General features: G+C 38.1%; 1 protein-coding gene across 1 annotated transcript in view; it reads left to right on the top strand.

The window, feature by feature from the left end:
- LOC121294707 (protein FAM189A1-like) overlaps positions 1 to 15,609 on the top strand; it is a 41,498-nt gene that overhangs the window by 14,749 nt on the left and 11,140 nt on the right. Inside the window, exons 2-3 of the mRNA XM_041218724.1 lie at positions 4,962 to 5,072; positions 10,144 to 10,284. Of these exons, the coding sequence (XP_041074658.1) occupies positions 4,974 to 5,072; positions 10,144 to 10,284 (240 nt within the window). The 5' untranslated portion in view covers positions 4,962 to 4,973. The remainder of the gene's footprint in view (positions 1 to 4,961; positions 5,073 to 10,143; positions 10,285 to 15,609) is intronic.

Raw genomic sequence — 15,609 nt, 5'->3', positions numbered from 1 at the left:
ACAAATATTTGTTATAACTGATTATAACCATTAGCAAAAAAAATGGCAAAGGTGTACAATAGTCTTATTATTTCTAATCATATTCTATAATTGTTAATAGTATGATTAATACCATGTTTATAGATGCTTTGTAGAGCCTTAGAAAGTCTTGACTGCAATACAATGTGACACATTAAGAAGATTCCAGGATGGGCTTCACTGTCGTCCCATCAAGTCTGTAGTATTGGAAAAACAGTTCATTCTTGCAAAATAGGATTCTTCCATTCTTGCTGGCAAGTACCAGTTTATCAGCGAATGGAAACAGCATGTTTTGGGAGTTCACTTGGTTCATTCACGCCTGGCTTTGTTCCGAATGAGCTTTAAAGCTGCAGCAGAAATTGAGAGTGACACGTTACTCATGAAATGCTAATGATCCATCCGCACAATAATTAGAATGTTGGTTTTGACAGAGCTGAGCAGTGCTCTTCTGCATCAGATTTTTACAATTGACAAATACACCATTTCAGGTATTGTGATAAAAAAAAGGAAATTAGCATTTCAGTGAAAATGTGCTTTTTTTTAAAGCACTATGGAAGTAATTTGTTGGTGAAATGTTTTCTAGTTTTTATTTATTTTTACATAGAAATATCTTTATTACATTTTTAAATAATATACATGCAATCTTATATACATACATATTCTCATATATATATATATATATATATATATATATATATATATATATATATATATCTTTTGAAATGTATAAATCTAAACCCACACCTATGCTTTCAGCGATAATTATTACATGGAAGTAGTAAGCCGTTAGTAGTATAGCTTGCTGTCTTTGTCCGGACACATGGTTGCTTTGCAGCAGTAGCTGTTGCTGAGATGTTTCAGTATATACTACGGCAATGCAGAACGCAGAACAATTGTTGTAAACATGTCAAGTGAGTACTCATGCTGACATCTTAGCATTTTTCTTTTTTTATATAAATCATTTTATAAACAGTATGGTACAGAGTGTGTATTTACCTGTAGACTTCACTGTATGTATGATGCTAGAACAATAATGCTAATCCTTATTGAGTTTAATGCTGTTCACCCAGCCAATCACTGCAAGGCATTCATTTTTCCACACTGTGGGTGAAAATTTGATAGTGCTGATAACGTGTTCCTTGTACTTACTTTTTAATCCATGCAGTCATTTTTGTCCCCTATTGCCTATTCGTGGGCAATTTGCAGCCTGCTCTATAAAATCAACCAAAATGCTGCATAACACTGTGTTCTAAATGATGCATATTTGATTACCTGAAAAACAGGAGACACCCAAATTGCATAACACCATTACAGAACAAAGGCTTGAATTTTAAGGTTGCTGTAAATACTTTTTTATGCAATAATTTCACAGTCAACTCACAATCAGTAGTCGGGAGGAATCTGTATTTATTTCCCCCGAATTGTGTAGACATGTTTCTAGTACCTCAACTGAAAAAACAAATGCCACATTACCCTTGGAACATTACACCACAGTCCTGTTTATTGTCATGGTTGATTCTGCTGTCCTTTTAAAGCTGAAAGAGTGGTTTTATTTGAATTGTGAGGTGCTTTCAGGGAGAGGGAATTTTTAAAGACATTCTGAAGCAAAAATGAAATATCACTTATATATATATATATATGTGTGTGTGTGTGTGTCTATATATATATATATAATATTACTGTTTTATAACAGGGAATAGTCTTTTCTGAAAGCCGATCTAATAAAAAGGTAGGTTGGACTGCTTGGGCTGTTGCCTGCCATTTAGAATGAGGTGTGGTTAAATACACATTGCAAACACAATACCCAATGGTTACAAAGAGCGTTTCAAACATGAGCGTACACTGTAGGAGAAAGCTGTAGGGAGCAAGGAACAGCTGCCAGTAAACACTGTACTGTTTTATTATTGCGCTTTATTAAGTGCTCCTTTGTTATTTTAAAAGCGTGCTGTGTGGAGCGATAAAAACCTGTATGATAAGACATAATCCATTTTTATACAAACTAATGAAAGTGTCACTGCTGGCATTGCTGTTTCGTACCCTTTGTTATTGTGATGTTTATATGAGAGACCGTGGTGGCTGCTTGCTCTGTGTGTGTAGCACATGCTTGAGCAGGTATGCTGTGACTAGCGCGATACTTTCCATTACAGGACTGCAGTAGCCTTGTCCTTAATATCACACTGCCTGTTTCTTTATTGTTTTCAGGATATAATTGTCCTTACTGTAGTCACCTGCATTTTTATTAATATGGTATTCTATAGCAATTGCACAAGAAAATGTCCAATTACATACAGTATACTTGATGTGTTTTTTTTTTTCAGTTCTTGTTATTTGTATCGGGTTAATATTTTTTTCGGTATACAGTATTTTATGCATGCTTTTATCATCGGTTGGCTAAAATTGAGATGGAAAAGTAGGATTCTGTTCTGGAAGACTGGAAACATTAAGGTGAATTCTGTTCTTTTCTCAAATTCCCTTGGCTGCCAAAATCATATTAAATTGTGACATGGATTTACGATGGGTTTATAGGAATGATAAATAGACACAGTTATCTGCTTTCACATTCCATTTATTACAGGGTTCTTACCTGCATGCTATGAAAAAAAAATGATTTGAAATGATCGGTCCATGATTTTAGAAGTGTGCCAGGACAAAATATTGAAGTAAAGAACGATAACATCCTAGTATCTTTTTTTGTTACTCATTAAGCAATTTATTATTTACAGCTGCAAATAAAAGCAAGAACTGTATTCCCTTTTTAAGACAGATTGATGATCATAACTTGTTTGAATACAGTTCAGATACAGGTACTTAATTACCCCCTTAAATGTCAAGCAGTAAACAATATTTTATTAGACTACAGTAAATGTACTTCACCCACTGGTACGTTTGTAGGGTACTGTTTTAAATTATGTAACAACATACATAGCTGTTTTACTACTGACCATGTTCCAGTCATTTTCTGATAGGGTAAGTTAATGTATTAATAGTTTAAGAACAGTGCGAACAGTAAGAATTTCTCCTTAGAGGAGCGTGTTCCACAGCACAAATTGGCACTCACGAGACTGGCCCTGGGCTGAACAGCATGGCTCTCTCAGATGTAGATTCATTGGGGTTCACTGGGTGGAGCTTTATGACAAAAATTCGCCCTAAAGCACTAAAACCGTAAGATACAAAATGTAGTATTTTTATGAACAGGCTAAAGTTGACATGCTGAAGAATAGCTGACAGTTTTAAGAGTACCCACTTCAGGTGAGCTTTGATTTAAATGCTGGAATCTCTTGTATTGGTCTTTTTTGAAGGGATTGTGATATCCAGGTCCTGCACGTTGTACAGCGAAGTGTGTGTTTTATGGGGAGAGAGAGAGGTCTGTTTTTAGTTTCACAGAGAACAAGGAAATTGCAAAGCTTAAAATACATTATGAAGCTGTGCAACGAAAAACTTTCAGAGAACAGTGCGGATAAGTGTGCTAAATTAAAGGAAAATTGCTTTGTCCACTTGCCCATCAATTACAGGCTCCCCTTTTCACACATGGGCAGGGGGTCATTCAGTAAGCTTGTATGCTCAGCAGAAATGGGTGGCAGTAACCTTGAATTTGCTATTTCAAATTACCACACAGTAGAATGGCGTTTTTTTTTTTTTATAATTTCTGTGCTTGTGAACGGTTGTAAAACTGATTAATACAAGAAACTAAAGATCCTTTCCTAATCACAGGCTGAGTAGAATGTGGATGGGTGCCCAATTTCCTCACAGTACTTGGCAGTGTGCGTCAGTCTTGACCTTTCATGGACCATCCTTTACAGGAGGGCTGTATCATTATACTCTGTGTGCTTTGATTCCTCTGCTTCTAATGAACCGTGAATGTTGTTTGTGTCAAAGTGTGTGTTTGCATGATTTCAAAAAAGAAAAAAAAAGAAACTAATAAAGGCCCAGCTTTCACAGATGGGGTGGAAATACCGCTTAATGAATCAAGACTTGATTTGTAATGTAAAAGAATAAACTTGGATCAAATTCCAAGTGAGTTTGGGCTGGTGTTTTAAAATCCTAATATAGTGTGAAAGGTAACCCACGTTAAAACCATAGGATTGCCATTCACTTTACTCACCATCATGTTTTAAGCATGTGATGTTTGCAGCATAAGTTGTGTACAATAATGCAATTTTGGAAAGCTATAAGGCACTGGGAATTCAACCTTTCTGAGTAAGCCACAGCTCCTGATTACCAGGATTTTCATTCCAAATCAAACCCCTGCCTTTAAATCTCATTACCTGCTCACCGTACCTACCGAGAAAAAAAGGATTGTGGTAAATAATCACGGCGCTGCTACATAGTAATACAAGTTTGCAATCAGCAAATCAGGATTCCTGAATGCTTGACAGCGGGAGGCGTCTGATATCATTGCGTTATACTGCATGTATATTAATTATGTCCTTTTTGTTTTCTGACAGATCTCCCTTTTCATGCTGCTGTCTGCTGTGTGTGTTAATAGTAAAATTGATTTAATTTAACTAAATGGGTTTTTAAATCGTATTTTCATTTCAAAGCAGAACCTCCTCTTTATTAATGTTAATACGGTCACGCAGAATGATTGTATGAAAGTGTGTCCAACATAAAATACTTTTATTTTTCATTATGGCTTTAATAAAGATTAGTCACATATTAACACGTTATGCTCTCGTTTGTACATCCTGCTTGTAAATCAAAAATTAAGACTTGGCCATTTTTAAAAACCAATTTAGTTGTTTCACAGAAAAAAAAAAGAAAAAACCTGTAAATTTAAATCAGTTTTACTATTAGCATGTTTCTCAGTTGTGAGACACACAAATGGCTTAACAGGTATCAATTGAATCCTTAAAGGAGTGTAGAAAAGTCGGGTTAAAACACAGAAAATCAGAAGCCCTATTTATAATGTTTGTATATTAACTAGGTCCTTTTTTTTCTGACAGATCACCTTTTTCATGCTGCTGTCTGCTGTGTGTGTGATGTTAAACCTGGCTGGATCCATCCTCTCCTGTCAGAATGCCCAGCTGGTAAACTCACTGGAGAACTGTGATTCGGTAAGTGCTAAACAACCTGCTAGAGAATACATGAGAACTGGGTTCCTCCCTGGCTGGGTGAGCCACACGGGAGACCAGTAACCAGACAACAGGACTGCTACAGTATGTGTGTGTGAATCGGACCATCTGATTCTGCCTTGTTAGATAGACTGTTCAGCCCTGAACAATTTATATTAAATTAAATAATCACCTACTGACTTAGCTCAGATGACAGGATGACTTGGCAGTGTGTTAAAATTCATGGTACCTGATCATTTTAACACAATACTTAATTGAGAGTACCATACAGCAGTTCTGAAAGTCCCAAGGTCCTAGTCCTGGTCTACCTCTGTTGTATATATCCGCTCAATAGCACAGTGTTAAAGTTGCTGCACTAAGAATCCTGCTACTTGTATACTTACAGTACAGAAGAATTTGTATAAACCTGGTTGTCAAAAAGAGGACCCACTACCTAGTCTCTATGACACTTGTATGGGTTTTGCAGACAGCAGAGGTTCATAACTGGCAGTGTTGTGTTTTTAAAGCTGGCATGTGCTTTGTGTTTGCACTGCATTCCTTGTTGCTTTCAGGATGTGGATCAGTTACCCAGCTATCTTCATTGCACACACCCCAATTCACCTAGTTACTTGACCTTGTGCTGTATTTAATGTGGAAAATAATAACAATACTAATATTATAGTAACTTAGCCTATGTGCTTTTATCAAGGACTGGTCAGTGTATTTGGAAGCTAGGGGGGTATGTTGATGTGAAGTGCTCTGTTTCCAAGCAAATAGCTAGATCTTCAGTTGATGTTGGAGAGAAAAAAAATGAGAGGGTGATTACTGTAGATAGACTTTTTCATGTTTGCAACGAATAATTCTGTGGATTTCACATTTTAAAATGGAAATGCCTCCAGTAAATAGTTATTATAAAATGTTCTTGATGTTCTTGAGTTTATGCTGTCAGCTTTGCTTTTTCTCTGTCCTCTCTCAGTAATGTAACACCTCAGATAAGACCTGTCCATTTGAAACATTAGGTTTAATGCATACAGTAGTGCATTTCTGTAATGTTTGTACTGCTTTTACAAGGCTCTATGGCATTCATATTTAAATAAGCCCAGTTGGTGACCTTTTTCATGTTTGTTTAATTTTACAGCAGTACCAGAGGTATGAGAATATTGTATTGGTTCTTTGCTTGTAGTGAAGTGAAAGAATTGTACTTTTTTTTTTTTTTTGTTATAAATACAAAATGTACATGTGGTATTTCCTATATGTTTTAAAGCCTTTGACCGTCTGTCAACAGACTCTCAAAGAAAATGCCTCCCCCCAGCATAGCACACTAGTGCTCTGCAATCCTGCCACATTGTCACTGTGAGTTTTCCGTTCTCTTGCGGCACTAGAGTGTATAATGGTTTGTACATATTTGGTATAGTTCCTAAACTACTGCTTTCACCAACAGTGCTAGCAGACCTTGGTATAAAGGAGGCCTGTCCCCTGGGAGAGATCTCTAACTGGAGAGACTTGGACCTGCTGTAGACCTTATCTTTGTGTGGGAGAATTGATCCCTTTCAATCTGCCCAAGTGACAGCTGCTGTTGCTAATTGAGAGGATGGCAAAAGATTTACATACTAACCTCACCTCACCACACCCCACCCCTCTTTTAGACAGTGTACAGATAAAACTAACAGAATGGCTAATGCATCAATGGTCAGTGCTTGAAGTGGCATCTTTAAGACGTTGTTTAAGGATCTGCAGTGACGTATTTAAGGGACAACTGGTTTTGACTCCAGTAGGATAATCAGTCTGTGATGCATTGTGTTTATTGTATGGGTGGATTGATGTGACATGCAATCTGCTTCATTTTCCTCTGGGCCAGCCTTGACAATACAATGTTTCAAATTAAGGGTCTACCCTGAGCCTGAAAAAAATGTAAATAGATAAGTAATTGTATTCGTATATAATTGCTTCTGTCCAGATTTATAAAATGCCTTGGAAATGTCCAAGCTTCCTGATTGGCTGCTCACATTCCAAAGCAATGTGGTTAAAACAGTACAAGCAATGGTTCAGACCTCATTTGCTCACAACACATCTGAGTCAAGCCCACATTGTTGCACACTGGAAACATCTATCGGTATGTAGTTAATGGTTACAAACACTTAAATTCCAGACTAAAATTGCATCTGACAAAGCATTTCCTAAACTGTCACAGCTGGCCTTCGCTTGTTTGCCACATTTCCATGGTCTGTGACTGGGAAATCAGGAAATAAGTACACTTCCTTCGAGACCATTAGGTAGATAACATACTTTCTACAAGATTAAAGATATGCAAAGCTGCAGAAATGTATCGACAATTAAAGAGCAAAGGTATCCAGGCACAAAAAAAGGCTTTAAAATAAAAAAGGAATGCCATTTACCATCATTTTAAAATGTTAATGATACCGGAAACAGCAGATTTCCAAGCTGCCTGTTCCACATCTGTCTTTACTCCAATAAAGCTACATTATTTAGAAATTGGTTGAATTTAGATAACCTTTATGTAAAAAAAAAAAAAAAAAAAAAAAAAAAAAGAAAGAAAAAAGAAAAAAATACCCTTTCAACCCCTAGTTGCCATATTGATCACAGCTCAGACATTTTTCAGAATAAACCAGATTAGATAAAGGTAATTGTCATTGAAATGTATTAACCAGCAACTGAAGATCTGTCAGCACAGGTTAGGCAGTATGTATTCAGGTGAGCTAAGAGTGGAAATGCAAAACTTATGTTGATTTAAAACAAACATAAATGCTGCAGAAAGCATGTGATAAAAACACTGCTAAGTACAAGTGATTCTCACTTTGTATTCCGTGGTGTTTATTCTGATTTTAAATGCTGACCACATTATAGCTGCAAAGTTTATCATCTGAAGATGATAAAATGGCAAGGGGCATAGGGGCACAGGCTGCCAGAAATGTGTTACTCCGTCTTATCCTTGTGCCCCATGGGTTGCCATCCCAGTCCTACTGACATTCAGCAGCTGTGGCTGGGTCAGTGTCTGCTTTAATTATTCAAGTGAACTCCTCGGATGGGATGAGTCTTGTTTACTGAGCTGGAAATGTCAGCACACAATGGTTCTGGGGCAGAAACATGCTTGATTAATTACACTATTTAAATGGTAGGTATCTCCTGCCAGCATGGTGGCTCATTACACTGCTACATTAATGGGATTATCCTCTGTTTGGAAGGTCACCTGAATCCACGCACCAATGAGCAGACTGGGATCCAAACCAGAGATGTGTCAAGTCAACGTTCTGAACCGCGATCACAGGAACTCAGTTTCCGTGGTAACAAGGTGAATTGTTGCTTGGCAGGGTGACGGTGTGGGAGAGACAGAGAAAATTAATGCAGCTGGATGCTGATCTTGAGCAGGCATTAGTGGGAAGCCTGCTGATATGAGTGTCCTTTCTTGAGTCTCTTAAGGGTAAAGAAACAATCTTTTAATGTGGAATATCATATTAGAAGCAGGTGAAGAGAAAATTACACCAAAAGGTGACAGTGATACGTCACTAAACGTTTTTAACTAAGCTATACAATTCAATTTGGACGAAAGTATCTGAAAGTACTTTTTAAAGTACTTTTTAAGTACTTTTGCAGCTTGAAAAACAATCCACAGTTTCTGACAAAGCAGTCCAATCCAAGTGATTGTGTATTCCTTGACCGCAGGGTAAGCCTCGCCCACACTGCTGCACGGCTGCTTGTCGACCCTTGACTTGAGGCAACGTTTTCCTGGACGTGACGTGTCGTTCCTCAAGGTTAACCATCAGGGGCATCTGCTTTCCTGAGACAGATGGGGAGTTTAACTTCTACAGGAAAACATTGAACCTTGTGTGGCAGAGCATAGGCTCTGCACATGTGTGTGTGTTTTTCGATGGCTGGTAGCCATCTTGGCTTAGCTGTGGAGGAACAGCCTGAGGCCAGGATGGTCGCCTTTTGCACAGCCACACAATGTAAATTGGTTTAATATTTAATTGTTAAATTGTTTAGATGTTTAATTGATAGTGTAGAATGCTATAATTGTTTGTTACAAACATGTGGAATGTGGCCAGCAGGTAATTCATTGATTGATTATCAATCAACCCCTGGCCACACCCTATTAAAGAAGAATGTTTGAGAGAAGAGCTGTTTTAGTGAAGGCGATTGCTAACCCTGAACAGTAACCGTGAGTAACGAGTACGCCGCCATAGCAACAGTTTTAGGAGTTGATTGATAGTAGTTAAGCAGTTTGTTTAAATAAAGTATTTCGTTCCTGTGTTTTGTTTTGTTTTATTTTGAAGAATAAATAAAATCGCGCAAAGAAGCACTAAACCAGTTTCTGAATCTACTAATTCAAGGGCACAGACCAGCCTTGACCAGGGGGCTACGCCACACCTTGTCATTGTTTTTCTATAAACAACACTCTGTTCTCTAAAACTAACAGTATAACATATTGAGGATTATATTACAGTAAAGGCTAAAGGACATTTCAGTGTTTGTTTACTTTATTGTATTAAGGTCATCTTATAACACAGTATAAGCACACTGCTAGCCTGTGTCTGAAGGAAATGGAGGGAAAACAATTAAAAATAAAAATAAATACAGTGAACATTACAAAGTAAACCTCATGAGAAACATATGAAGTAGACTAATGCTTATTTATGTACTTGGTTTGTTAAGTTCCTTCTAAGTTTGACCTTGTATTCCACGATGGGATGTTTTTTGAAGTTATAGATTATGTGCATCTTCGCAAGAGTCGCTCATCACAAAAATAAACTGATATACTGGTAAAGCATCTCTTACTCACGCCAGTACATTTCCAATCATCTGCTTCATTACCAACAGTATTTTACTGCACTATATGCCAGCCTCCGCTGTTACACAGCATGCGAAACCTTGACTTCTATGAGACAGTTTGGAAAATTGGGGATTAAGAAAAGGTTTTTATTTATAGCAGCAGGCTTGACAGAGACGGTTGTGTTAGCCGGCAATGAGGCTTCTTTACCTCAGATGCATCCCGAAGCTGTCGGAGCTCCAGCTCACACTATTTGTTCACAGGATACCTCTCTTGTCTCTCTGCTAGGTTCATCATATCACTGACAGTGATGGGGTGTGCGTGTGCTGTCAGATGCACCATCAGGCTCTGGGCTGCAGCAGCAACCTGGGGGAAACACTGAAGCTGAATTCGCTGAGGGATTGCAACACCGTCAGGCTCAGACTTAAGGTAGGTGTTCCTGCACCTCTTCAGGATACACCCAGAGCAACCCCATCTCACTCAGAGCTTTTCAGGCTGGTACTGAAGGTGTATGGTTATTTTCTCGGGTAAGGATGGTTGTCATTAGACCAGACCCATCCTATCCAAGAATAGGAAAACCACACAAAAGTTGTATTGCCTTGAGCTTTCATTCATTTGCTTCCTTTACACCCACTCATTACTTATACAACTGTTTGGAGCAGATAGTTAAAATTGAGGACTGATGTTTGTGCTCAGGATCCCCCCCTATAAATGGTTTGGCATGCGTTAGAAAAGAAGAAATAAAACAGAAGTACTGAAACAAGAGTCCTACATAAATACACATGCTGTGTGTGTATTATGAGATAACACCTCGGACAGGGGGACAGAAAGCCTCGTCTTGCAGGTGCATTCATCTGAAACTGGAAGGAAGCCACCAGGTGAAAGATCATGGTGGGGAAAATGAAAACACACAGCTGTGAAATCCTTCACATAAATAATATCGCTGGTGTTGCACGGCTGAGCCATCAACCCTCCAATCCTTTATTCTCTTCTCAACTTCAAATTACTGGTATGGAGCACAATGAAGCTGTTGCCAAAAACAGTAGGTAGAATACATGAAGTCATTATTTTAAGAGCAGAATAAACTCCAAATAAAGGAGGACAATGAAAGCATTTCTTTGTCATTACAGCGACGACACCAACTTGTTCTGCACGGCAAACAACATGGAAGATAACGTGAAAGGGTTTCTGCATTGGTTATCTCACTGGCAGAAAAGCAAGGGAGACTGCATTGTATTTGCGTACGCTCACCTGACTAGTTGCATTGGCAAATACTGGACTGTGAGGGGGCCACATAAGGGGTGCAAACACCACAGTTTATTATTGGTGCACATTGATTGAGAGAATAGCTGGAGGAATGTGAGGGTGGTATTATAACAGGGAGCAGTATAAAGAGGGAGGACTGCACTTTGTCTGCTCTGCAAGTCTGATGTTATGTGATTTAGCAATTTTCTGTACCGTTAGACTCTTATTAAATTGAGAGCATTGCTTAAGAAACGATTGGGACACTACAGTGTGTACCAGAAAAGCATCTGAAGACCGACACATACCTGTGTGCTCAGCTAGTGAAATATTACTGCTGTCTGACCAGCCTCTCCATTAGAAATGCTTGGCAGTGTGAATGACTTGTTAGAAAAGTGATAGATTCCTTGAACTGCACAATGGGCACAGGCCAGATGACGAATATCTGTCAGTGATAGCATTCAGTCTTTAAAATTAGGAGGCTTAATCACTGGTGGGTTACTCAGAGATTGTGGCTCAGGATCCCACACATTATCAGCAGCCCCAGATACATGGGCTCGTTTACATTCCCTCCTGATCTCACTGGCTAAGCTGTAGACCACCGTACATAATGCAATCTACAGGCACAATGCAAAATGTATATTATTGTAATTATTTTTGCTGCTGTAGGCACTAGAAGGGGTAAGCCTGGTCTGGGCTTCTTAGCAAATCTGCATGAAACGATTTTGTCAACAACAAGAGGCTATTCAGCAAATTTACAGTGGACTACCAAAATGTGTTTTAGACACTGCAGTGAACACGTGATCTTTTTGGCTTGACTAGAGCAGAGATGGTGGATTCCAGAGCCTGACCTGCCTCCCTGACAGCTAGGCGCTCCTCCTTTCTGCCGTCTCTTTGCAGTTCGGTCCTTCGAATTCAGTCATACCAGAAACGAGTTTAGGAAGTAATTTCCATCTACAGCATTGTGAAATGGCATGTCAAGCTTTTAGTGAGATGCCATTTCATAATCCTAAACCACCGATTACCACACACCAGTGCTTTTGAGGGGAGATAAAGGAAGGCTACATGGTAGATGGAGAGGGGTCAATAGCATTTAAGGAGTAAAGACCATCTTAAAGCATTTCTATGCAAATTGTGACTCACGCTGTGTGGATTTGCTGATTTTAAGTGTATAATCTATCGTTTCTTTTCTTGTTGCTGCTGCTGTAGGCAAGATAGGTGATTCTAAAGAGAATAAGAACCTGCGCTGCTCATTGTGTTTTTAAACATGTCTGTGCTGCATCACGTGATATACAGTTGACCTAAGATCTTTTGGAACACAGAAGCAAGCCTGTTTTCTTCATTGTTAGTGCTCTGGCTGTGAAATGAAACTGTCAGACTTGTGGGGAGGGATTGGAATGAACAAAGGGGTTGCTTCTTGCAGGACTCGGTTAATGAGGTGCCAGCAACCCTGACTGGTGAAAGTCACAGGTGGGAAGCACTGGAGATCCCAGAACGAGATGTAGGAGGAGGTTATGATGTAGATCTGCATACATCAAGTGTAGACAAAAAGCTGCAGGATCAAGTTTTCCAGTTTAACAGGTTCATTTCATTTTTTCAATACAGTATTTTAGGGAAATGAATAGTACTAAGTGTCTGCAATACTGCATGTTAAATAACACAATGTTACTGGGTCTTGTGCTTTTTTTCAGTCACCACAGGAACAGAACAAGGGTATGCGGTACTATCTGCTCCTTCAGTACTTCATGGTTTATGATATGATCAGAGAGACTAAGATGATAATTAAATTAAATCCGATATTACATGCTACTCCCACCGCAAACGTTTAAATGGCAAGGTTGTCCTCTGCTTGGAGAGACTGCCATTATAAGGATTACAAATTCTATCATAAATTACTGTGTAAGAATCTAAATCAAACAGTATAAATTGACATTGCTGTCATCTGTATGACAGATGTAGGTCCATAGTCAGGCCCTCCCAAAATATATTTAGAGACTCCCTGTACAGAATATAACACTAGCGATGTCATCCCTCGCCAGTCTTTCCAGAAGGCCAAAATCTAGTTTGCAAGGTTGCAGACAGCCGTGAAAGATTCCATCTGTACTAAATGAGCATATCTGTGTGCACTGAGTGAAGCTGATTGACTGATAGACTTTTTCCCCTTAAACCGGGAGGCTTTGCTTGGAAGGAAAGTGCCCCCTTCTGGTAAGAAGACCATGGCTAATGAAAAAAACACAAGGCTGTTTCTGCAACTCTTGTCTGCAGTCTCAGACTGCATTACACCGTTACACAGTAGCTGAATTTGAATTCAGATATTGATTAAGCCCTGCAATAATGTTTACCATAGCAATGATTATTATTTTTTTTTTTTAAATGATATGACTGTGCCATGGAAGTTGTAGTTGACGGTTTCTGCAATGCTACATTGTCTTCAAAATCCTGTAATAACAGGGTCCTGATTTATTGATTTCTACATCACCCTCACTTCCTGATTTTGACAAATGTATCTGAAAATGGAAAGAGATTGTGAATGATGTTTCTGAGCAACAACTCTTTGCAAAGGTAACTCATGGTGTAAGGGTCCCCTATGAACCTCACTGTTGACAAATCTTCTAATTTTTATATACATTTGATTTGATACGCACAGAATTAGCCTTGGGAGCTGTGGCACACAACCTTGCATTCAGATAGCACCATTCTCTATGCTTTTAATTTAAAAATCTAAGAGGTAAAAATAATTAATTTCCCACATGACATAAATTAATTATGGATACTTAATTTGAACAGATTCATGATATTCCCCATAGTGCAGGTTTTACAATTGAACTGTTTCCTGAATTCACATCTTGAATTTTGATTTCTGTATTATCTGCTGCCTCATTTCCATTTTGTCCCTGTATTGTGTGGAAAGATACATCAGGAACCATTCTTCCAAAGTTTGTGTTTTTATGACTAGTTTTCCTTTTTTATTTTTTTTTTACCATTTAAAATGCTTTTATTCCTATTTTGCCATCGCACTCATCGCTAAATAGGGCCTTTATTGATAGTGGATTTTTATTTCTAAAAAAAAAATCTGAGTCGAAGAGTATTCAGATTCAATTAGTAAATTACATTGGAATTGCATTACAGTGGATGTATGGCAGAATTAAAAAGGACAGACACTTAAGGTAGTGGTCTAACTATAAACTGGTGCTGAGGAGGACACAGCATGTGCAGGGGCTGATGATTAATGGCAAGCCGTTAACCAAAGTGTGTGTGCAAGTGTCTTTTATTTAGATTTATGCTTCTCAGGTATGAAGGGGGCGTGCAGTCGTTTCTACGCACACTAGCCTTTACTGTCTGAATGGAGAACTGGCACAGTCTGTTCATTTCCAGCTTTTAAAAAAAATAATAATAATTAAAGATATGGTCATGGTCGATTAAAAAAGCATAAATAATGTTACTTCTGCTCCTTAGTACAACGAAAATGTAGCCATTCCATAATGTATATCTGTCATTCTTGTAGTGTTCTCCATATGGAAATATTACACTTTAAGATTAATGGCTTGAAAATGTAATTGGACAGCATATCAATATTTCATGTTTTTACATTGATGTTTTTGAATTAATTTCACATCTTGGAGGAGCCCCCTTGCACTTCAGGTTTCTTTTGTATTGTTATATTTTATACATGTACTCCCAACTAATGGAAACTTAGATGAGAGAAGAAATAGTAATTTCATTTTGGATTGTTGTGAGATAAGACGTGAAAGTATCATTATTATTATTATTATTATTATTATTATTTTTTAGTGGTCACTTAACTGCACACGCCGTTGTAGTTTTAGAATAGTTTTTATTACATGTTTTCTATTATTGGTGCTTAGTGCACAAGCTACGATACCCTAGTAAAACTCTCTTTGTAATGCTACCTTCATTCTCATTCATGCTTCATTGCAAAATGCATACCCTTTTCTTCCCACTGCCAATATACACACCCTCTGACAATGAATTAGTTATTCTGCTAAACTAGGTTTTAAATGGTTTTTAAAATGCAAATTGCGTTCTTTATGGCTGGAGTTTGATCAAAGTTTCTTGTCAGACTCTTGGTATGACTGCAGACTTTATTAGTTACTGGCACACCAGGATAGGACACAGAATAAGTAATTTTGAATGAGAGCATGGTTAGAGAATTTCATCTTCCATCCTGGAAGATAATGATCCTCCACTCAGTTGTCGGGGGTCTAGTATTTGAATCCAGCTTGTTGTACTTTTGTAAATGTCATGCTGTTATATCGACCGAGTGACAAATTCATGTGTCATTTATTTACTGATTTTAATATATTGTACTGTTTTATGTTGCGACTTCGGTCTCAATAGCTATTCATCGCCTTGTTTTATTCATAATTTATACTCAGAATTTATCAGATTCTTCACTGTCATCTGCTCAAAATACTGTACTCCAATTCCCAAACTGTCAGCCACCCACAGATGAATGTGCTTCCTTGTCATGTATTTGTGGTGTTATTTGTC

This window comes from Polyodon spathula, chromosome 19, assembly GCF_017654505.1.
Source record: "Polyodon spathula isolate WHYD16114869_AA chromosome 19, ASM1765450v1, whole genome shotgun sequence".
Classification (NCBI taxonomy): domain Eukaryota; kingdom Metazoa; phylum Chordata; class Actinopteri; order Acipenseriformes; family Polyodontidae; genus Polyodon; species Polyodon spathula.
This window is presented reverse-complemented; position numbering and strand designations above follow the sequence as displayed.